General features: G+C 44.7%; 1 protein-coding gene across 1 annotated transcript in view; it reads left to right on the top strand.

Moving 5' to 3' along the window:
• Positions 1 to 21,307, top strand: part of frem1b (Fras1 related extracellular matrix 1b) — a 30,984-nt gene extending 9,677 nt beyond the window's left edge. The window contains exons 12-35 of the mRNA XM_018726727.2: positions 1,296 to 1,463; positions 1,967 to 2,175; positions 2,591 to 2,684; positions 3,125 to 3,377; positions 3,714 to 3,908; positions 5,497 to 5,682; positions 5,767 to 5,963; positions 6,116 to 6,341; positions 7,362 to 7,506; positions 8,007 to 8,148; positions 8,464 to 8,659; positions 9,528 to 9,792; positions 11,680 to 12,094; positions 15,701 to 15,902; positions 16,017 to 16,161; positions 18,163 to 18,292; positions 18,410 to 18,482; positions 18,601 to 18,750; positions 18,906 to 19,183; positions 19,299 to 19,355; positions 19,898 to 20,098; positions 20,508 to 20,626; positions 20,764 to 20,849; positions 20,987 to 21,307. Of these exons, the coding sequence (XP_018582243.2) occupies positions 1,296 to 1,463; positions 1,967 to 2,175; positions 2,591 to 2,684; positions 3,125 to 3,377; positions 3,714 to 3,908; positions 5,497 to 5,682; positions 5,767 to 5,963; positions 6,116 to 6,341; positions 7,362 to 7,506; positions 8,007 to 8,148; positions 8,464 to 8,659; positions 9,528 to 9,792; positions 11,680 to 12,094; positions 15,701 to 15,902; positions 16,017 to 16,161; positions 18,163 to 18,292; positions 18,410 to 18,482; positions 18,601 to 18,750; positions 18,906 to 19,183; positions 19,299 to 19,355; positions 19,898 to 20,098; positions 20,508 to 20,626; positions 20,764 to 20,849; positions 20,987 to 21,234 (4,380 nt within the window). The 3' untranslated portion in view covers positions 21,235 to 21,307. The remainder of the gene's footprint in view (positions 1 to 1,295; positions 1,464 to 1,966; positions 2,176 to 2,590; positions 2,685 to 3,124; positions 3,378 to 3,713; positions 3,909 to 5,496; positions 5,683 to 5,766; positions 5,964 to 6,115; positions 6,342 to 7,361; positions 7,507 to 8,006; positions 8,149 to 8,463; positions 8,660 to 9,527; positions 9,793 to 11,679; positions 12,095 to 15,700; positions 15,903 to 16,016; positions 16,162 to 18,162; positions 18,293 to 18,409; positions 18,483 to 18,600; positions 18,751 to 18,905; positions 19,184 to 19,298; positions 19,356 to 19,897; positions 20,099 to 20,507; positions 20,627 to 20,763; positions 20,850 to 20,986) is intronic.
• Positions 21,308 to 23,434: the final 2,127 nt, after the last annotated feature.

The raw sequence follows: 23,434 nt of genomic DNA, 5'->3' as shown, positions 1-23,434 counted from the left end.
CACATTGGAGTCAAAACCAGAAACCTTAGTGTTTTTTTTTATACCTTTTGTGTGTGGGACCACCAAGCAGGCAGAGGTGGAAAACTGTAGTAGTCTGATTGCACGCAGAAATGTCTGTTTCTCTGGGCGGAAAGCAAAGGAAGAGTTGGATATTGTGGGCATAGCAGTGATAGAACAATCTATGGGAGGTGATGACAGGGTCGAGGGAAAAGGTGTGGATTGAGAAGAGTAGGGAGCCAAGTACCGAACCCTGTGGGATGCCAATTGAGAGAGGCTAAGGGAATGATCAGGAGCCCCGCCAGACTACATGGTAGGATCTATCTGATAGGAGGACTCAAACCATATCAGTGCAGTTCCTTTGATGCCAAGCTGTCCAAGAGAGGACAGTAAAGTCTGGTGGTTGACAGTGACAGATGCTGCAGATAGGTCGTGAAGGATGAGGACCGAGGAGAGGGAGGCTGCTCTAGCCAACTGGAGAGCATCTGACACTGCCAGGAGAGCTGTCTCGGTGGCATGTCCATCTTTGAATCCAGGCTGATATCCATCGAAGAGATCATTCTGGGTGAGGAATGCAGATAGCTGATCACAGGTTGCCTGTTGCCAGAGTTTTTGACAGAAAAGGGAGAAGGGAGACTCGCCTGTAGTTCTGGACTAAGTCTGGATCCAGAGAGGGTTTCTTTAACAGTGGTGAAATGAGGACAGTTTTGAAGGCAGATGGGAAGCAGCCAGAGGAGAGCGAAGAGCTGATAATCTTGGAGATAAAACTGATATACTGTCAGTTACAAAAATGTGAAATAGGCTTTTGGTATGCGAAATTTCAATATCCGCTCTGTTTTCAGGAACAGATTCATTTCGTAAATCGAGGGATGCCTGTATAGTAAAATAATTTAATAGAAGAAACCTAAAGCTTTTGCTGGGTGCTTTAATCTTCTACTTCAATATTGGTCTAGTGCTTTAAGAATGAGTCAAGTAAAGTAACATACAAATAATGTAACTATTTCCTTCAGCTTCTTTATTCAGGGAATTAAACATGAAAAACTTTCTCCGAAACATCATCTTGCTGTTGAAGTGACTTAGCCGAAGTGCGAAAGATCCATCTTTCTAAGGCTAGAAGTTCAAGACTATACTTCTAGAACGATAAAGTACTGTTTCAGCAACATTTCCCCAGGATCAAAAGAGTCCATTTTAATTTTTGGTACCAGGCACCTCTTAGTAAACTTACAGGCCGTGTTGTGTGTCCCAGCACCCCTCTGCTATTATTTTCATAGCACTTAATGCTTTGTCTGTATCTCCAGCATGCAGTGAATCACCTGAAAGTGGGGTACATGCCCCCCCTCGAAGACATTGGACCAGAGCCTCTTTTTGTGCAGTTTATCTTCTCTCTGAATGACCAGCACGGTGGCACTCTGAGCGGCCTTGTCTTCAACATTACCGTGATGCCAGTGGACAACCAGCCTCCTGAGGTCATTCATGTTTGTTTTTGTATAAGAGTATGTAAGCGTGTGTATGTGCATGTGCAAGTGTAGTCGAGTGTGGATCTGCATTTGTGTGTTTTTGTGTATCTGTGTATGCATGTGGCAGTTCTTTCGAAACATACTGCCACATGAACAGATCTTTAAATAAAGTTTAATGTCATTCTGTGCTGATGACACCTCATGGATGCAACACTCAGATTTTAGCAGTCTAGGTATTTGTGCTGGCATCAAATACTGTGAAGTAAGACTCCAAATGACACATAAAAAGATGCGGGATTTGCAAGGGTAGACGTGATGAGTTAACTTTGAGCATCACCAAAGAGAATTATCACTGGATTTGCCCAAATATGGCTGCCAACTTGGAGCTTTAGCCAAACAAGAGAGTTGCACCTCACAGCAATACTGAAGTTAGGAAAAAAGTGCTCTAACTCTATGAGCAACTTGAGCATCTAATGGGTGTCTGAAAAGTGTCTTTGTGGTCTGTGTCTAAGATGTTCACCAACTTGATGAGGGTGGAGGAGGGAGGAAGTGGCTTCGTGACCGAAGAGCACCTCCTGGTGCGGGACACGGATAGCCAGGACACCCAGCTGATGTTGCAGCTTCAAACAGCTCCTCGGCATGGACAGCTGGAGCTGCAGGGTATAGCGTTACTGTCAGGGGACAACTTTACTGTCCAGGACCTGAGGAGGCTCAGAGTCAGGTGTGTGTGACTGTGTGTTTGTTCTGGTGTTGTGTTTGCTGGGCAGTGCTGAGTGAGTTTTGAATTTTAGTATCTACTGTGTTCTTTATAAAGTTGTAGTGTAAAGTAGTGGTAAAACAAGGCAGTGTGGAACTGTTGAACCAATGTAGCTGAACTAATCCACATACAGCAGTCAAAAGTTTGAGCACTGAAATGTGTTAAACAGCCCCATGTTGGTGAAATAAAGGCAAACGGTAGCTGTTTTCTAAGATTTGGAGAATTTTTAGAATTTAAAGAGACAACATAAATGTTGTCAATTATGAAAAAAGTTTCCAACTGGGTAACTCGGATTTTTACTGGTGGTGTACATACCGTACCCATCGCATTTTTCATTGACATTTTATACACAAAACATGATTCATATATCCCCTTAAAGGTATATTCACGATGACAGCGAAACTCTTGAAGACAGTATTGACCTCAAAGCAACAGATGGCACAAACTCTGCTTATGGATCACTCTCTGTGCAGGTATTACTTTCACCACAGGACCAACATCTTCTGTCCCAACAGCTAAATGATATTGCCACATTAATGATCATTTTCTTCTCTCCAACTCACAAAACTAACATGAACTGGAGTCATTATTAAGGAAGCATTAATGACATGAGTCAAATGCTTAAACATTGACCGGTGAAAGACTGACAATGAATACTATACCCAGCATATGTGAATATAATATTTTCAGTGGATGAGCAAACTCTTTTTTGGGTCAAGCTGTGTGAAATACAAAGGGAAATGTGCTGTTGCTGAGTAAAAGTTCAACAAAGAGGTACTTTTGATCAAAGTGTTGAAATGCTTTAGCAAATACATAGTTTTTGTAGATGGGCAAGTGCATGGGAAACAAAGTGCATGATGTTAAAAATTCCTGCTTGTCACTGTACTTCTGTGTTGTCACTGTTCATGCTCAGATCCTGCCTGTGAATGATGAGCCGCCCCTGCTCGGTGCCGGGCTACGATCAGGCCTGGAGTGTGCAGAGGGGGGACGTGTGCAGGTGAGCGCGGACTACCTGTCTGCCACGGATGCAGACAGTGATGACGCCGAGCTCATGTACATGTTGGCACGGAGGCCAGCCCAAGGAGAACTGCAGAGAGCAGGCATGGCAGTGGAAAAATTCTCTCAGTGGGATGTTGTCCAGGGGTTGATCTTCTACGTGCACACAGGTACAGCACAGCCATAGAAATATATGTATATATATAAATTTATATTTAATTCTTTTTGTATTCAGACTTGTAATCAAAAGGCTGCCAGCTCAAGACCTGATGCAATACCCTTGCACAATGTTGATCACACGAAATGCTCCGGTGAAACAAACAACCATTTGCTAAATTTTATAGAACTGTGAATTGCTTTGTAAGAAATAGTGCCAAACAACTTAACCAAGTTGTAGGGCTATAGTGTTAACTAGGAATGTTACCCATCAGAATATCTCTTCAGAGGTTTTGTTGTTCAGTATGTTTTCAGGTTTCATGAACAGCTGAGCCCTTTCATTCTCCCAGGTGGTGAGATCGGACCCCACCCTGTCTTAGACCCCGTCACCTTGATTGTGTCAGATGGAGAAGCTGGCCCTCTGGAGGGCTGCTGCCATGGAGATGCTCCACCACCACCTGTCCCTTTGCATGGATTCCTTCCTGTATACGACCTCAACATCACTGTACTTCCTGTCAATAACCTGCCCCCTGTTATCACACTAGGTACAAGACTGCATGGGCATCACAGGTCTTTGTAGCTGTTAAAAATGGAAATAAGCTGCTTCCATAACTTTAGTGCCTTTCTGCTTGAAGCTTGAACCTATTGCAGTGTTACAGAAGGGAGGGTGGACTTAACAAGCCAATACACGATATTTAGTCCACCCCACTCTTTTTGTGCTCTGCTTTGGGCTGATGTTTCTTATGCCATGATCAACCTCACAGAGATGAGCAAACACAAGAAGTAAACCAGGACATCCAATTTGCATAGTCCCTTTGATGAGGATTCCAAGGCGACAGGTAGCAAGCCAGGCTAAGTCACGGAATCACTTATCAGCTATTCACATGCCCTGTGCTGGGAGTGTCATTGGGCCCAGTATTGTGCTTCTGCATTCACAACCCCAGAGAGAGGGAGCTTGAGCCAGGACGGAGATTTTACAGTCAAGCCCTCAAATAAGAAAGGAAAAAAACATCCCTAGTTATCAATAGGGAACAGTGACCACATGGAGACAATGAGGGGATGGGGTGGGCACAGGAAGGGGGGCTGCTAAGGTACCTTGGGGGAAATCCCTGTACGGGTTTTGTGGCTGCAGTGCAGCAGAGGCGCACACAGCTGGTTGGGATTAGCATCCGAGAGCGTGGAGAGCGGCGCAGCAGAGAGCACACTCACACTCCCTGCAACAGGGGAAGACAATGGCTGCTTTGGCAAAGGGGACAAAAGAAAGTCCCCGTTCAGAAAGGAAGACACATGACATCACCCCCCCACCCCCCGTTCAGCTGACACTGCCAAGATTTATTCCAACATAACGATCAGAATTATGTTGCGCTAATTCGGTAATCACAGACAAAAAAGGTATCCCCCAAATCTAGAGTAACTTGCAGGGAAACATAATTGTTTAATTAATTTGCATTGAATAAAGACAGACTGGCGTAAGAGCATTAGCACAGCAGTAACAAGAGGAGGCCAGTTTTCCCGTCTCTCCGCATGCTGGCTGATGGTTTTATCGCCTCCATCCCAGGCTGCTGGTCATTAATTTCTCCCCTTGTTGCGGAGCTTGATCCAACCACAACCCCATCAGCGCCCACTCGCCATTCATTATTTATCTGCACGGTAAATGAGAGCAGATGCCAGGGAGAGTGGGCCTGATGGCTTTATCAGCACCCAGGTGGCAGGAGCCTGGCCAGCAGCCGAGCCAGGATGGAGGGCTAACCGGAGAGGGAGGGAGAGATGGATGAGGAGAGGGGTACCGCTCTGTGCTTTCTGGGAGTGTAAGTCAGCGGGGGGATGGGTGACTCTGATTTTCGGACTTTCTCAGAATATGCCTGAGACTGGGCCATTGCATGGTAGTAGACGCCACTCTGTCTCTTGATGTGCATTCTTGAACGTAGCACACTGAAACACTGGTGTGTTTTATTGCCATCTCCAGTCATAATTACTGTTATACCGTAGCCTTTGGATCTGGAAAAGTCAAGAAAAATGGTGATGTTTGCAGGACATCTGAACGTTGTTTGTTAGAAATGGCTTCAAATGTTTAAACAATTATAACGTAGTGATTATGAATAAATGCATATCTACGTTACATGTTTCTGCCAGGAGACATGATTGTGGTGGATGAGGGTTCCTCTGCTTGTCTCTGTGGGGGGTTTCTGGGGGCAACTGATCCTGATACACCCCAGGACCAGCTCCTGTTTTCCATTGATGTTCCACCCCAGTATGGCTTTATAGAGAACACCTTGCCCTCACCCGGGTTTGAGAAGAGCAACGCAGGACTCAGAGTTTGTGAGTTGAACTGTATACTCCTTGTTGTCATTTTGCATGTTTCCACTAGTTCATTGGTGGTTTATTACTGTTATTTTGGTTCAGACTCTTTCAGCTGGCTGCACCTCAATGCAGGGTACATCAACTATGTCCAGTCTCAGCATGAAGGGACAGAGCCTGGAGCTGACCACTTTGTTGTGACAGTCAGCGATGGGGTGCAGAGGTCAGCCTCAGTTCCCTTCTACATAATCATCAGTCCTACAAATGATGAGATGCCCACACTGCTCCTCAGCAACTTCTCTGTGAGTCTACACTCTACATTCTGAACGTTTTTTCCTGCTGTCCTCGACAATCTCTTCTAATAGGTCCTCTTCAACCTCCTCATCCTTTTTATTCCTTGGAGCTTACTTGCAGCCACAGCCTTTTTCAGAAAAGGGATCTCATGTCTTCCCAGGTGATGGAGGGAGGCATGAAGGACTTGACTCCACATATTTTGGATGCGGTGGATTTAGATGTCCCCACAGACACACTCACCCTCTCAGTTGTGGTGCCACCAGCCCACGGGATGCTACTGAATGGAATCTACGGAGAGCAGATGAGCCGCTACAGGGAGATGGGACCTGAACTCCTCCAGAGAAGCCTCAGTGTGATGGATTTCACCCTGCAGGAACTTCGTCACGGTCAGCCTTTCAACGACCTCGAGGATCTGACCTTCCAAGAGCAACACCTAACAACCTAAGATCTGGCTTCCTTTGCCATGATCCTATCAATTTTTTTAAGTTCTTTTAATAGAAATCCTCATTTTTTAAGTCACTCCTTCTGTTCATCATTAAAAGATGTGGCTGTTCAGTTGCAAAATGGGTTTGGAAGCACTTGGTGATTAGTAAAAATCCGCCATCAACAATCGCTTGTCCCGAGGCGAGCCAGAGTCTTACCCGGCAACCCAGGGTGCAAGACCAAAGGGAGAGGGGACATATCCAGGATGGGACGCCAGTCCGCCGGAAGGCACCCCAAGCACAGCTCGAACCTGAGATCTGCTACACAGCAGACACCAGTCAAACCTGCCGCCCCACCATGCCCTTGGTAGAAAGCCTAAGAGACATATTAGGATTTTACTGAAGATTCTTGTTTATATCCTTACTCCATAAATATACAGAAGATCTGTTCCAAAATAAATCATATATGTGTATTATGCAAATTTTCAATGAGTTTTTCCCAAATACCAACTCACCAAGTTCAGCTGTCCTCCCATGCTATGCAATGGGCTCCCACTTTCCCACATCGGGTAAGCTGGGTCCTGCTGAACAGATGCTAGAGACAGGGGTCGTGGAGCTTCCGCCTCCTTTGCAGAGTGTTTTGAAGCTGTTCTCTTCGCAGCTGCCACACAGTCGGTCTGCACTGCGCAACCGTAGACGAAAAGGCCATCAGCCAGGTGCAGTGACGTCAAGCAGCTATCAGTCATTTTCCTTCACTCTCCAGTCTCCCTATCTGAAAGTGGAAGGGATGAGTTTGTAAATGTTGGGGCAACCATGTGCCTAGCATCACTGGGGCAACTATGTCAATAAGCAGTCTCACTGCATGGGGGCTGACTGTGCTACTGGCTTCACTCACTCCTCACCCTTCTCTCCTCTGTGTGCTTCCCCCCTTTCATCCCAACCTCCCCCATCCCAAATCCCACACACATCCTCTACCCTCCACAGGAATGAAGATCATATACATGCACGATGACACGGAAACCCTCAAGGACGCTTTCACCATGCAGCTGACAGATGGCAGGCACACAGTCCAGGGGACGGCGCACGTCCGCGTCCTACCAGTCAATGATGAAAAGCCACGGCTGCTGAAGTAAGGACGCCCTGGGACAAATTTCAAGCCAAAAAGGCGGACGGAAGGAGATATGGGGGTGGGGGGGGGAGGGTTACAGAGCCAAAGGGATAGAAGGGAGGACAACACAACCTGCACTGCACATGTGACATGGGAGCGGGAGGACCTTATAGCCTGGTGACTGGGAATTTGGTTACATCCTTGAGCAAACTGCAATGAGCTCTTTCATAGTTTTTCCTCATATCAGGCCTCTTTTGACTCATTGCACTGGCAGAGGGTTCTCTTGTAAACTCAGAAAAAGCGGAAGTAATGTGTGTTTTTGGCAGACGCCTGCTTGCTTGTTTCTGTGCCCTCATGGATGGCAATGACAGGCCAACCCTGTTTGGCCCATTCTCTCTGAGTCAGCAGGCTGTGATGCATTTGTGTATTTATTTATTTAGGATCCATGTAGAATCACAGCCTGGGCCTTGGAGCTTCTGCTGCCCCTGATGTAGCATCTCTCTTTCTCTCACTTGGGTCAGAAATACTGGTCTGGAAGTGGAGGCAATGGAGAAGAGAATTATCTCCAGTGTGGTATTGGATGCAGAAGACCTGGACACCCCCATACATAAATTGTACTACATCCTCAGTGTTGGCCCCAAGTTCGGACAGCTGCAGATGAAGGTCAGCCGCAAGATCTATACAGATCTACAAAATCTCTTAAACTGACATTCCATGCACATTTCACAGAACTTAAAGGGGGCTAAACAGGCATTTCAGCAGTGCATTTGTGGACATCTGTGATTTCTTTATCCTAAATTTCTTAACAGGCTGAAAAAACCTCAGCGAAAAAGAAGCAGTTATCAAAATTATGTAAAAAAATCTGAGTCAAACTGGGATTAATTTTTTTCCATTGATACTATTTCTTTCATTGATGCCAGTTGCCAGTCTGTTCTCTTTATACTGAGGTGAAAGGTAGTAGAATGTATGTTTGTTCAGAAAGAGGAAGGCTGGATTCATCTGAGACCAGGCCAGAACTTCACGCAAGATGATGTGGAGATGAACCGCCTGTGGTACCTGCACACAACCATGCAAGGAACGAAAGGTCACGACAGCTTCCACTTTTTCCTCACCGATGGGGAGCACAAATCTTTGCCCCACAGCTTCTTCATCTCGCTCCGCACAGTACGAAAAGGTAACGGCTGCCGCAGAATGATTGCTCCCTGGGTTTAGACGAAAAAAATTTAATTCAAATTGGAAAGTGCCCCAATCCACAGTATATTGTTCACATTTCACATGTCGTAAAGCAATGAGACATTCTTTGCAATAAAAGCTATTGATTTATCAATTAAGTGCCAGGCTGCAATCCATAGGCCCCATGGCTGCTGTGTAACTTATTTCTCATTGTAGCCAAATATTTCTGAAAAAGTGAGATCATTGAAAATGGCTGTTTCACTGGCAGCTGCACATTCTCATGAAAGGAACGAGGAGAAGTTTTTGTTTTCCTCTCAGAGCCAAAGTGGCTGCATGCATACATGTATAATTCAGAACACAGGTTATCCCAGCAGTGGCATTGCCTTTGCCAGTTGGGTGAACATGCCAAGCATGGTCTCTGTGGTCCTCCTGGCACCATGCTGCCCCGATCCTAAAGGAGCAAAGGTGCGAATGCCCCCGAACTCAGAGTGAGGTGCCTCCATGGCCCTGTGTCAATAATTAAAGACTCAGAAGGGGAACAGATGTGGATGCCCAAATAAGGAACAAACAAACAAACAAACAAACAAAACACAAAATGAAACCCTCCACGTTGTGTTGCTGCTTTATATTTTACAGAATAATTATGATCCTTTGGCCTTTCCTGCATGTATCTTACTACTTTGTCCTAAAGTAGATATTATTGCATTACTTACTTCTTCTTCACAATGATGCGGTAATTAGATAATGAACATTAACAATGTCCCTATTCCTCTGCTTACTTCTCTGTATTCTGTTGCTTCTTCCTATATTTATGTAATTATGTTGCGTATCCTCTTGCTGACTCCTTGCTGACCCCTCTCCTGGTTCAGGGGACATCACCCTTGTCACCAGGCCCATCACCTTGATGGAAGGTCACAGGGTCGTCCTGAACACAGACATCCTGTTGGCCATGGACAACACAGGCAAAGCAGAAGAGCTGGTGTACACGGTATCGGTTCCTCCGAACCACGGGCACCTTCATGCAGTGCAGCACCCTGGCATCGCCCTCACCAGCTTCACCCAGCTGGATGTGGCAGCCCATCGAGTATGCTATACCCACGATAACAGCCGCTCAGCCAAGCAAGATTCCTTCAGGTCAGAGCCATATTATTATTGCAAAGCCCAATGCAACTCAATGTATGTCCCATGTAAATAATGTGCTTATGCAGTTAATAGTTAAAATAACGACCAGAATCACATACGTATGATTCTCTAATTATTTCATATTTTGCATACTGTTAATTGCTTTTCCATTTACAAACTGAAGTGAACCATGCTTAAGATGAGCCTTTTTTGCATTTTAAAGCTTTCTTGTATTATGCTAATCAAAAATTAATTTATGTACTTGTTAATTTCCAGAACTATAAATTTTTTGAAGGGTTTTTCAGGCCAGACTTCATAGAGCAAAGCATACAGTGCCAAGCAGTGAAAACGCATGGGTGTGAGAAAGAGTAACAGACAGTGTTAGGAAGCATGAACGGGGAGCCTTTCTGCTCTTTGTGTATGCTTCCTCTGCCAATTTGGCAATGAGACGAATGCAAAAGAGCCGTATGGCTGACCTGTCCTCTCTGCATCTCGGGTGCAGCTGCGGCTGCGTTTGTCACCCTGAGCCCTGGCTGAGTTTCACCTGAGGGTCTGCTGGGAGCCGACGGGACCTCCTCGGCCAAGCTTGGAGCACGGGGGGGCAGCTCGATCAGCAAGCACGCTAGCTCTGATCGCTGCCAACATTTCCAAAGCGAAGTGGAGCCATGCCCCACCCCCGGCCTGGCGCTTTCAAAGTGACAGCGTCTTTGGCGTGGTCCCCTACACGTCTCCCCAGCATTCCCTCTATCCACCTACCCGTCGTGGCTCAGTACCAGTGAACGCAAGACATGCCATTGCCGCGCACCTCTGTGTTGCTGCTGTGGTGCGACTCCTCGCTCCTCCTTGCTGTGTCTGTAAGGATGCGTTATGGTGGCAGTGGGCGGTGCAGAACCGTGGCGAGTCTTTGCATGTGTTCTTTCCTTGATCACTCGCAGCAGTCTGCATGAGCAGACCCTCAGACGGCATGACACCTGAGCCAACACCTGTGTGTCAATCTCAGCCCAGGTAACACCAGGCCAGGCACAGAAGGTGTTTTCATTCCCCCATTTTTTTCTTCACAGTTCCGTGACAGCACATGATAAATGGACATTATTAAGAAAATAATAACTCCGCCTGGTACTGGCTGCCATGGCTTTTAGAAGAACATCCTTCAGATGGGGATATCTCTGCACAATTACCCAACAAATGTGGGACAATGCTGATGCCAGATGTTTTGCCAGTTTTGCTTAGGGAATGAGCTTTGCGTTGCAGGCTTTGCCATGATGGTGGCACTGGTTGTTCGTCCTGCTACGCGTTGGTTGGTTGGTAGGATTTCAGGTGCATAGATGCAGGACTGTGCGGACCAAGGTGCGTGGTACTTTGGCAGCAGTCAGAGGAGGCTAGCTCTTGCTTAGCCCAGTCCCTTCTTTCAGCTCTGCTACACTGTCAATAAGATGTATTCAGCGGTTGGTCTGTTGCGCTCACACCACACTCCACTTGCGGACTTTGCATATGTCGAGTGCAGTCCAGAGACGGTTTTTTTTGGTTTTCTCAGAAATAAAATTCATTCTGTTATGGCCCGAATTGCTTGAATCTGACTTCAGTGTCTTAGAGCTCTTGTTTTTCAATGAAGGAAGAAATCTGGAAACAGCCTCATGTTTCACCGATTTTGTGGAAAGTGGTCTTATGCTAATTTTATCATAAATTCAGACGGTTTTGCATTCGGACAGAGTTACTGCACATGACTCTTAGCCGTTTAACTCAGCTGTTTGAAATGTTTCATAGAAAATATCTTGTGAAACAGTGCAGTTGGAGACCAGATTTGCAGTTTTTTCTTTTACACGCATCCTTCGGTGATCCTGTTTTCTGTGCTTTGCTTGGCTTTCTCACAGTACTTTTGTACTCTAATTCTTCATACAGCTTTGTCATCAGCAATGGTGTCACATCGAAAAGTGGCTCCCTGCTCTTCAATGTGGAACATGGTGACCGCATCCCTCCTACCCTAGTGACCAACAAAGGGCTCCAGCTCATGGAGGGTACAGTGGCACTAATCTCTCAGGACAGTCTAGAGCTGACCGACCCAGACACCACAGTGGATAACTTGACTTATGTTGTAACTCAGCAACCCCTTCACGGAAGGTTACTACTAAGAGGACAGCCTCTCTCCCAACCAAGATTCACACAGGGTGATGTGAACAACTTGGACCTGACCTACCGGCAGCAGAGTGTAAAGGCCCAGATGGATAAGTTTGCTTTCCTGCCCTCCGATGGTACAAACAAAGGGTTTCTGCTGCATGGCCAGCTGAGAGAGGATCCAGTCATTTTCATAATACAGGTAAGTGTTCGCTTTGATTCAGATATCAGTGAATTAAAAGCTAAACACAACAAATTTCATTTTAACAATATTTTTCCCAAAAACAGTCTCAGCGGAAATGAATTCTTTCAAAGCAATCTAGTGTTGGTGAAGTTATTTATCCGTGTGGTTTGAGACTGTCACTACCAGATGGGCCAGTGGGGTCATGTAGAAGTTAGATCACCTTGCAAGCACCTAGAGCAATAAATTACCTTGCAATCAAAGGACTTTAAATGATTTTAAATTTACACTTCTGCTGCAATACCCCTGAGAAAGGTTCTTACCATGACTCAGTTCCAGATTGTTCAAATGATTATTTAAAAGACTTAACTTTAAGAATCCTACACAGTCATTAAGTTCTTTTTCACAATTTTCCAGTCAAGGTCATCTGTCACATTTTATGTTCTAGCGAGCAATGCTGAATTAAGAGAGATTAATTCAGAGACAGACCTTTTGTAAAAATTTTTCAACAGGCATACAAAACTCAGACGAATATGTATGTACTGTATGTATGCACTCAAATATACATTTTGTTACGACTGATATTAATAGTTAAGAGAAAAGCTAATCTTGTGGATCCAGGTTTTAGTCATAAATTCTGTGACTAACAGGTGTTGATGAAATATCTTTATATGCAACACTTAATGTCATCACAGTGAGATCTTTAAAGAATTTTAGAACTCCACACTTTAAAAAGGCATGAAATTACACTTATTGTTAAATTTCAGCATTTTTGAATTTACCAAGTTCAAACATTTTTTTCACTCAGGGTTAATTAGTAAATCAAACTCTGAAGCACAAGAAGACATGTATTTATTCAGCAGACGCTTTTCTCCAAAGCAACTTTCAGCAAACTCTTTGTGGTGTTATCAGCCCACACACCTTATTCACCAAGGTGACTTACGCTGCTAGATACACTACTTACACTGGGTCACTCATCCATACATCACTGGAACACACTCTCTCTGTGTCACTCACACACTATGGGGGAACCTGAACAGCATGTCCTTGGACTGTGGGAGGAAACCAGAGCACCCAAAGACTTACACTGCTAAATAAACTACTTAGAATGGGTCACTCATCCATACATCACTGGAACACACTCTCTGTGTCACTCACACACTATGGGGGAACCTCAACAGCATATCTTTTGACTGTGGGGGATATAACCTGAGCACCCGGAGGAAACCCACACAGACACGGGGAAAACATGCAAACTCCACACAGACTGACCAGGGAGCGAACCCATCTCCTCTCGTACACCCAGGTGCTGTGAGACAGCAGCGCTACTCGCTGTGCCACCATACCACCCTCAGGCATTGGAACAAGCTATAGATACACTATTTGTTTAATAATGGAAAAGCTTTTATGCAGCGACTCGTGTGATCTACACTAGTTCATATGGTGGAATGTAACAAATGGACTGTACTCTAGAATCATGCATCCAAATCTCTCCTTCTGTTGATATAGTACACTGCGTTTTTTTCTCTGAGATGCACGACACTTCGGCGAAAAGCACCTGCTAAATGAGTAAATGTCAATTTAAATGTAATGAAGTATAAGGAACTTTGCAAAACAGCATTAAAATCTAACTAATGACCTAAACACAGCCGTTAAACCCGTAAATGTCAGCAATGAGGTTCTAAAGCGAATGAACTGCTACAGCCAAATAAGCTTGTTGTTTTGCAGAGTGAGGTGAAGGAAAGGAAGGAGTTAATGTCAAGCCCCCACTGTATTGCATGCAAAGCAGAAAGAGGTCTCGGTCAGGTGTAGCGGTGGAGAGACACCCCCTCACGTGGCCCCTCGTGCACTATAATATTCTGTGGAGCTGCCAGCGAGGCGGCTAACGTGCTGGCCAGCACAGCCTGCCCTGTGCCTCTGGGGGTGGGGGGGGGCACTCTGCCAGCGCAGGTGAGCGGGCCTGTTGCGGAGGAAATTTCCTGGGGCCTCCGGGACCCCCGCTCTCTGTCACTTGGCTGGAGCCGCTCAGTGCCGAAGCGAGCCAAAGAGGAGAGTCAGTTTTCTGCCTCGCGCTCGAAACCTGTCGGCCCCGAGATGCCACCGTGCATCCGGGATTGTCATAAATAATGTCTGCAGGCCTCACAAGCAGAGAACCAAGTGTGCAGAAGTAATGTAGATGGTAACCATACCTGGACCTACCAGCCCAGAACGTGGACAGAGTCCAGATGTTCTCATGATGCTAAGAAAAACAGCAAGAACACATTAACTTTAGTTTTACAAATAAAGAGGAAGTGCTGACTCTTACAGTCAGAATAAGAGTAAGATTTAAATGTTAGAAATCGTAATAGATATGAATTAACCGCTGGATTCATGGTCATTTAATTTCCTTACTCCACTTTTTTCCATTTTCATCAGCTGCTTGTCCTTTGCAGAGTTGCAGCGGTCCAGAGCCTATCCTGGAAACACAGAGTGTGAAGCAGGGTACACTCTGGACAGGACTATAGTCAATCACAGGACAGTCACACACATTCATGAACAAACACACAAGCAGCAATTTGAAGTCTTGAGTACGCATGAAATAGATGTGTTTGGGCTGAGGGAGGACACTCATACAAACATGAAGAGAAAAAGCAAACTTCCGCAAAATCTGAGTCACCCACGAAACTCGTGTTCAAAATTGCAGCCGCAGAGCTGTGAGGTACCAAAGGTACCCGCTGCACCATTGGGCCAGCTCATCTATCTCTGTCCATCCAATTTCAACAAATGCTCCTGGAAGCACTGGGTGCAAGGCTGAAGGGGGGTGCAGCCTGGACAGGATGCCAGTCCAGCTCATTTACATCTATTTATTTAGCAGATGCTTTTCTCCAAAGGGACTTCCAATGAACTCTATGTAGTGTTATCAGCCCACACACCTTATTCACCAAGGTGACTTACACTGCTAGATACACTTACACTGGGTCACTCATCCATACATCAGTGGCACACACGCTCTCTGTTACTCACACACTATGGGGAACCTGAACAGCATGTCTTTGGACTGTGGGAGGAAACCAGAGCACCTGGAGGAAACCCACACAAACATGGGGAGAACATGCAAACTTCACACAGACTGAGCAGGGCTCAAACCCACACCATCTCATACCACCCAGGCACTGTGAGACAGCAGCACTATTAACTGTGCCACCATGCCACCCATTCATGTATTTTTTCATTTATATTTTATCTTCAATTTTTTAATATAATTTGGTAGCACAGTGGTGCGGCGAGGAGCAGTTCTGCCTCACAGCACCTGAGCTATTAAGACATAGGTTTTAATTCAGCTCAAACTATGCAACCCAGACCAAGACAAGCATTTAAAGAAATTGAGTGTGTAAATATAATGTCAGGCAAAGGGACTTTATATTATAATCATATTTTAGAAACATATATCTAGAATCTTTACGGGACTGAAAGTATTCATTTAAGTTTCTTTTTAACTGATGTTAGATCATGACCCATCTTTCCAGGTTTTTCAGATAACACGAGTGGAACTGATATTAAGAGGGTTCCCCCTACTGGTAATACAATATCATAACAAAACTTTGAAAGGCAGAGAAGGAATGTGTCTGATTAGGTTGCTTTGCTTAGGTGGAGCATGTAGATAAAAGCCCCCCAAGCCTGGTGACCAAGAGAAGCCCTAGTACAGTGGAGAACCTGCATGATGGCAGGCAGGGCATCTACATCACCTCCAGAGACCTGCGGGCATCTGACCCTGACAGTCCAGATCAGGAGCTGGAGTTCACTATCCTCAGACCACCACATTTTGGGCACTTAGAGAACATCCTCACAGGTGAGGTCAAGGGGGAAAAAAATCTGCTACCCTTGAATTTTGCTGAAGGAATTCAAATCCAAAGAAGCTCTGCCGCACTGACAGATTCTAACATCTCCGTCCACTTCACCTCAGGGGGATACATAAGAGGCCGCTTCACACAGAAGGACCTGAACCAGCGTGCGGTGCTGTACATTATTGACCCCAGTGTGGAAGTGACAGGAGACAGCTTTGAGCTCCAAGTCAGTGACTCTGCAGGAAACACCATGCTGCCGGAAGTGTATGTTGGGTTGTCTTCAGCAGTCATTCTCTGCTTTCATATCAATACTCCTCATCATGTAACAGGATTTCTGACAAAAAAATTTTATAGTCTCACCTAGCACCTTATTAGGAACACCTGTGCACCTGCTCATTCATGCAGTTTTCTAATAAGCAAATCATGTGGCAGCAGTGTAATGCATCGAATCACGCGGATACAGTTTAGGAGCTTCAGTTAATGCTCACATCAAACACCAGAATGGTGAAAAATGTGATTTCATTGACTTTGACCGTGGCGTGGTTATTGGTGCCAGTGTATGTTTGAGTATTTCTGTAACGGCTGATCTTCTGGGATTTTCACTCACATCAGTCTGTAGAGTTTACTCAGAATGGTGATGTAAACAAAAAACATCAAGTGAGTGGCAGTTCTGCAGATGGAAACACCTTTTGGATGAGAGAAGTCAGAGGAGAATGGCCAGACTGGTTCGAGCTGACAGAAAGGCTACAGTAACTCAGATAATCACTCTTTACAACTGTGGTGAGCAGAAAATCATCTCAGAATGCAAAACACATCAAACCTTGAGGCTGATGGGCTACAACAGCAGAAGACCATGTCAGGTTCCACTCCTTGTCAGTCAAGAACAGAAAGCGGAGGCTGCAGTGGGCACAGGCTCACCCAAACTGGACAGCTGAAGACTGGAAAAATGAATCTTGACTTCTGCTGAGGCACACAAATTGGAAAGTCAGAATTTGGCATCAACAACATGAATCCATGGAGCTAACTTGCCTTGTGTCAACAGTCCAGGCCGGTGGTATAAGAGTGTGAGGAATGTTTTCTTGGCACACTTTGGGCCCATTAATACCAGTCAATCATTGCTTGAATGCTACAGCCTGAGTGTTGTTGCTGACCTTGTACATCCTTTTATGGCCGCAATTTACCCATCTTCTAGTAACTGGTGGTGTTGCGGTTTAAGCGGCTGCCTTTGGCTCCGAAGGTTGCTGGTTCGATCCCTGCCTCTGGCTATAGTGCCCTTGGGCAAGGTGCTTGCCCTGCAATGGCTCCGGTACCTTTGCCCAGCTGTGTGCCTCGGTAGATAGTTGCATCCCTGTGATAGACTGGTGTCCTGTCCATGGTGTGCCCCTACCCCCCCCACCTCATCCATTCAGCCTTGCACCTAATGTCTCCAGGATAGGGTCCAGCTCGCCACAATCCCATTCAGGACAAGCGGTTCTTGAAGCTGGTTGATTGGATGGTTAGTAGCTATACTTCCAGCATGATAATACATCATGTCACAAAGCAAAAGTTGTCTCAAAGTGGTTTCATGAACATGACAATGGGTGCAGTGTTCTTCAGTGACTTCCCAGTCACTGGCTCTGATTCTAGTAGAACTCCTTTGGGATGTGGTAGAACAGGAGATTTACAGCACAAATGTGCAGAAACTGTGTAATGCAATCATGTCAAAATGGACCAGAATATTGAAGGAATTTTCCAACATCTTGTGGAATCCATGCCATGAAGAACTGAAGCTGTTTTGAGAGCAAAGGGAGGCCCTAGTATTAGTATGTGTTCCTAATAAAGTGCTCAGTGTATACACATATACATTTTATACAGTACATGATATATATATATATATATATATATATATATATATATATATAATATATATATACGTGTTTTGGGGGCGCTGTGGGGCAGCGGGTTTTGCCGGGTCCTGCTCTCTGGTGGGTCTGGGGTTCAAGTCCTGCTTGGGGTGCCTTGCAACGGCCTGGCATCCCGCCCTGGGTGTGTCCCCCCCTCCCTCCAGCATTACGCCTTGTGTTGCCAGGTTAGGCACAGGTTCGCCGCAACCCTGCTTGGGACAAGCGGTTTCAGACAGTGTGTGTGTGTGTGTGTGTGTGTGTGTGTGTGTGTGTGTGTATAGAGAGAGAGAGGGAGAGAGAGAGAGAAAATAAGTGAATCAATATTACATAGTGGAATTCACAGATTGCTGATTAAGTAAAAATTTTGCCTTGTTCCTGGCAGCCTGGAGCTGAAATGGTCTCGTGTAGAGCTGTCAGCGACGTGTTTCCGTGTTTGTGAGAACATGGGGGTGTTGCCCCTTCAAGTGACACGCACCGGGAACAGCGCAGACCCTGCCTATGTCAGCATCCAGGTATGCTGTGATATCTAAAAATGGGACCTGAAATCAGAAGTGAACTAATTACAACAAGCAACTGCAAACTTCCTGTAGCCTTAAATATGGAGTTCTTGATATTTCCATATATTTCAGGTGGAAGAGGGCACTGCCAAAGTGGGGAAAGATTTTACTCATAGCTCAGCCAGTTTGATCCAGTTTGATACAGGTTAGATTTACTAGGTATTTTAAGTATTGGAGCGAACCAGTGTTTTTATGGATTTCTTGCCATTGATTGATATTGTTTTTTTATTACACAGTCATTTTCATTGTTTTTTTTCCTCCAGGGGTCAATATCAAAAGTTGGAAAATCAATCTTAAGGATGACGGACTGGAGGAGAACCATGAGAACTTTGAGGTGGTCTTGAAAGCGCAGAAGAATGCAGTTCTGGGTCAGAAAAACCGAGCAACTGTAGAAATTGTGGACCCCAGAGGAGGTGAGAAAAAAATGCATGTTTGCATTATACACACTGAGGGAAGTAAGCCTCAGTAATTTTTATAACACATTTCATTATAATTCTATGCTCATAACAAAATGACTCAAGGAGACTAAGCTCAAAATCAGATCCAGCTTTACTGTTTTCTTCATCAGGGAGTTGTGACCCACATGAGTTAATAGTTGAGGAGGAGCAGAAACAGACCCAACCATTTCCTCCCCCTCCTGTCCACATACCACCTTCACGCCCTGAGGAAGCGCAGGTCCCCTACTCACAAGCAGATTTCCCCTCGGAAGACCACCGGCCTCCTCTTTGGGGAGACATCCCGAAACGTCACCCCTTCCCGGACTACACTGCGGGAGAGGTACAGGATCAGGCCTACCCAAGTGCACGGAGGAGGCAACTGAGAGTCCTGGGCAACCAGGAGCACAAAGTAAGAGGTGTCTTCTGTACTGAATCATAGATGATTTCAGTCCAAGTTCAACCTAATTTATTTCAAAGCATTTTTGAATTGACACAACATGATGTAAAACTGAGGCCTTCTGCAGTCACAGAAGAACCTCCTGTCAGAGATTGAGCTGAGGAATGGAGAGAAAATCTGGAAGGTAAGAATCTTTGCTGGAACAATGAACCTGTGGGGTCAGGTTAATACTGAAAATGTTGCAAAGTACTGCAAGTCCAAGGTGGTGGACTGACAGAACATGTGGGAAACGGAGGGACAACAGAACCGATTTGGTTAGTCCACCTCCAGATCTTCAGATCAAGGATGTGGGGTTTCTGCCATTCCATACAAGCAGAATATATTAGCATTTACGTCTGTAATATGATGTTGGCAGTTTGTGTCGAAAAGGTTTAATGTACAAATGAATTACACATAGTCATGTAGTGCTTTTCCTCCAAAAATCCCAAGTGCTTTACATTGCATTTGAAGATTACTTAATTCAGCCACCAAGGATATATAGCATTCACCTGTGGGTAATGAATAAATAATTGATCAATTTGTAACCAATGGCAACCATGTTGCCCCAGTGTACAGGATACATCATTTTTTGTGATGAGATACCAAAATATCTAGATTTAGCCAGATTTGTACATATTTAGCCTCCTTGTACACTGGGGGATGATCATGTCTTTCATTCAATGAAAGTTCCATGGGATAAGTCCCCTGAGGGTGGAGGAGGAGGAAGACCCTTTGATTGTCAAACCGGTGCCCCAAGGCCACACAGAGGTGGAGGTCACTCCTATCTGGACCTGGTCTGAACATCTCCTTCACCGAGAGCCAGTGGGAGAGGACCCACAGGGTGACTCCCCTCGACCTGCATCTCACACTGCAGAACACATGCAAAAGGTGAAGAGATCGCCATACGGCATGCAGCCAGGAACAGTTGTTTTAATGGTGGTTAAGCAAGTGACCAGTTTCAACACAATAAGAGTCATAGAAACAATACATTCACAAGTTATTATGCACTCATTCTGGGACAATCCTTAATCATTGTTGGGTGGGAATTTTGCATTTATCCGCCCATTTGTATGGATCCATTTCTTAAGAGATACGCTAAAAATTTTTCACCCATATTGATTTCTCAGTCTAGTAATTGTTGGTATTATTAATCAGTGGCTTTGTGGATTTTATTATCTGCAATGAAAATTCTGAATGTAATGCAAAGGCTGATCTGAAAACATTAAGGAACCTTCCAGCACGGAATCCTGTGCTAAATGTTTAACTCTCCATGTTTCTCCTACCCTCTCTGTCTCAGACTGGGAAGCCCAGTGGCAGCATCTGCCCTGCAGGCTGGACCTCCCACAAGGGGAACTGTTACACCCTGAGCCAGGGCAGGGCCAGCTGGAGCAGCGCTCAACAAGCCTGCACCTTAATGTATGTGTGTTACATACAGGCAATATTGCTGACAACACCATCAGCAAATTTACATGAATACACCTGGAATGTCAATGTCAACAACACAAAAACCGTGCACTGCTTACAAAACATGTATGATGCCTTTATATGTACAGGTTCAACAGTAATTTGGCAAGTGTCCACTCCAAAAAAGACATGAAGTGGCTATGGAAGTTTGCCAGCAAGCAGCCGTTCTGGATCGGTAAGGGTCTAGTCGCTTGTCGGTTTTGATAAATCACACTCTCAGACACTCATTCCTAATCTATGCATCAAACACGCATAGATCAGGAATGAGTACGCAGGCACACGTCTGACTACTCTGTCATTGTGGGTTTACAGGGCTGAGTGGCACACCAGGGCAGTGGGCCTGGACTGATGGCCGCTTCATGACATTCTCCAGGCTGAGGAGCCACAGCAATGCTGAATATCAGTCCCTGGATAGCACTGGTCTCTACTGTGTGCTGGCCCAGAACCAGAGGACTTGGACACCAGAGAACTGCACTGCAGGCCCAGAATATAAATACATATGCTCCGCAGCAGTCCAGGACATCCTCATGTCACAGCAAAGACCATCTAGTACAAAATAGCATAATGCATTTCCACAGGAATAGTCACGCAAACTGCATTTTTTTTTACTATTTTTATTAACTTTAAAAAAATGAGTTTAAAATGACTGAAAATAAAATCAGTTATTTCCGCAGCCTCCCATCCTGAAGGTTGAGCATTTCTTCTCATATGCCTATGCAATGTTAGTAATTTTTGAGCCACTTTCAGCTTTCTTTATTAACTACTCAATAAAAAGGTTAGTAACACAGATCCCTTTGATTTATTTACAGGATACGTTAAGTCTAAGATAAAGTTATAATATATTAAATACTTTGGCATTTTTACTAAGACCAAATGTGTCATACATTTGTATGAGGTGTTTTAGAACAGATAGACAGTTGGTGTCACAAAGCCAGAAGGTTTTTGTCCCTCCATTTATAAACATTTACATTTCTTCCTTTAACAGATTCTTTTCTCCAAAGCAACTTACATCTCAGAGAAAAAGACAGTCCATTACATCAAAAGAAGGAGAGATTTGGATGCAGACACGTGATTCTAAAATATAGTTAATTTGTCACATTCCACCATATGAGCCAGCATACACCAAAGGAGAAGCTGCATAAAGGTTTATCCATTATTCTTCAATTCTAAGCACAGAATTATTCAGCACAAACATTTACATCTCACAAGTTGCTGCATAATTTTTTTTCCATTATGTCACACTTCTTACATAACAAAAACCAACTACACACTGCACATACATTACTACCGTATAGAAAATCACAGCCCGTCACAACCATCCATGAAGGCAAATACAGATGACAAGTGAACTACAGCCTGGGCCACAAAATTAACACCCATTTTTCTACAATATCATCAAAAGCCACCAAAAAAAGTGGCCGTGTTTGGACAGTCCTAAGGGGACCAAGTTGAGCGAGACTGCAACCGCTGAAATTCGCACCCAACAGCGAACGGAGGCGCAGAACGAAATCAGCGCACACGAGCTAAACTGTAAGTGCGAGCAAGACCACAAGGTGGCGCTCGTCTCGTGTTCGTCGGCCGCGGGAAGTGCTGCAAAATCCCAATTCGGTCTCCATAAATACGGACAAAAGTTTTTGTAAATTGAAGTAGGGGTATTAAATGGGTCCTAAACTACAGTTCTCGTAAACCGAATTCTTGGACATGGTTGTACCGCTTTATTCATTCTTGCTTTTCTCCAAAGCCACTTAGTTATTTACATATGGTAATTTGGACTAGAGTAAATTCATGGTGAAAATGCTTTGCTGAAAGGTGCTACAGCGGGAGCGAGGATTCGAACCTGGTTTCTTAAAGAAGGCCGTAAAAAAAGAATAAAAATAAGTAACTATTAACAATGAAACTTTAAATCATGAAGAATTACTCTCGCAAATTGTGTCTTTATCATACATATGTGTTACATCACGGATATGCACAGAATGTTTTTCTCTCTTTGGTACTTATTGAAATTTGTGGTGCGGGGATATTTTTCCATGAGAAACAATGTTTCTTCCCAGTTTTATTTGAGAACAAATATTACAAATATAATCAGGGGGGCGTGGTGGCGCAGTGGGTTGGACCACAGTCCTGCTCTCTAGTGGGTCTGGGGTTCAAGTCCCGCTTGGGGTGCCTTGCGATGGACTGGCGTCCCGTCCTGGGTGTGTCCCCTCCCCCTCTGGCCTTACGCCCTGTGTTACCGGGTAGGCTCCGGTCCCCCGTGACCCCGTATGGGACAAGCGGTTCTGAAAAAATGAAAATATTACAAATATATATCATGCATTTGTGTGATCGTGATGAACGTCGGTGCATGGTGAAGGAAACAAACTGAAACTGTACTGAAGGATCACATGTCTGCATCTATGTTTCTATCTCGTAATGTAATGTACAAATAGTATTTTCTACGAGATGTACGTCGCTTTGGAGAAAAACGTCTGCTAAATGAAATGTTAATATAAAATACAATTAAAAATACAAGACTAGCATAATAACAACCGACAAGGGAGGGGGGGGAATAGAAAGAACATGAATAAAGAAAATAGAAAGAAAATTAAAAAAAAAACAAAGCGCAAGATTAGCAAATACATGAATATTGGGATATTTACAATTTGCCCCAAAAACAGTTTAATGCCTTGCGACGTTGTTATGGTTTTCTTATTAGAAGATGTTTATGAAGAGAGGAAAGAAGAAACTGTAAATCAGTTTGGAACAGCAAATTCTTGATTATTA

Source organism: Scleropages formosus, chromosome 9, assembly GCF_900964775.1.
Source record: "Scleropages formosus chromosome 9, fSclFor1.1, whole genome shotgun sequence".
Taxonomy (NCBI): domain Eukaryota; kingdom Metazoa; phylum Chordata; class Actinopteri; order Osteoglossiformes; family Osteoglossidae; genus Scleropages; species Scleropages formosus.
The sequence above is the reverse complement of the archived record's forward strand: the minus strand, read 5'-3'. Positions and strand labels throughout refer to the sequence as shown.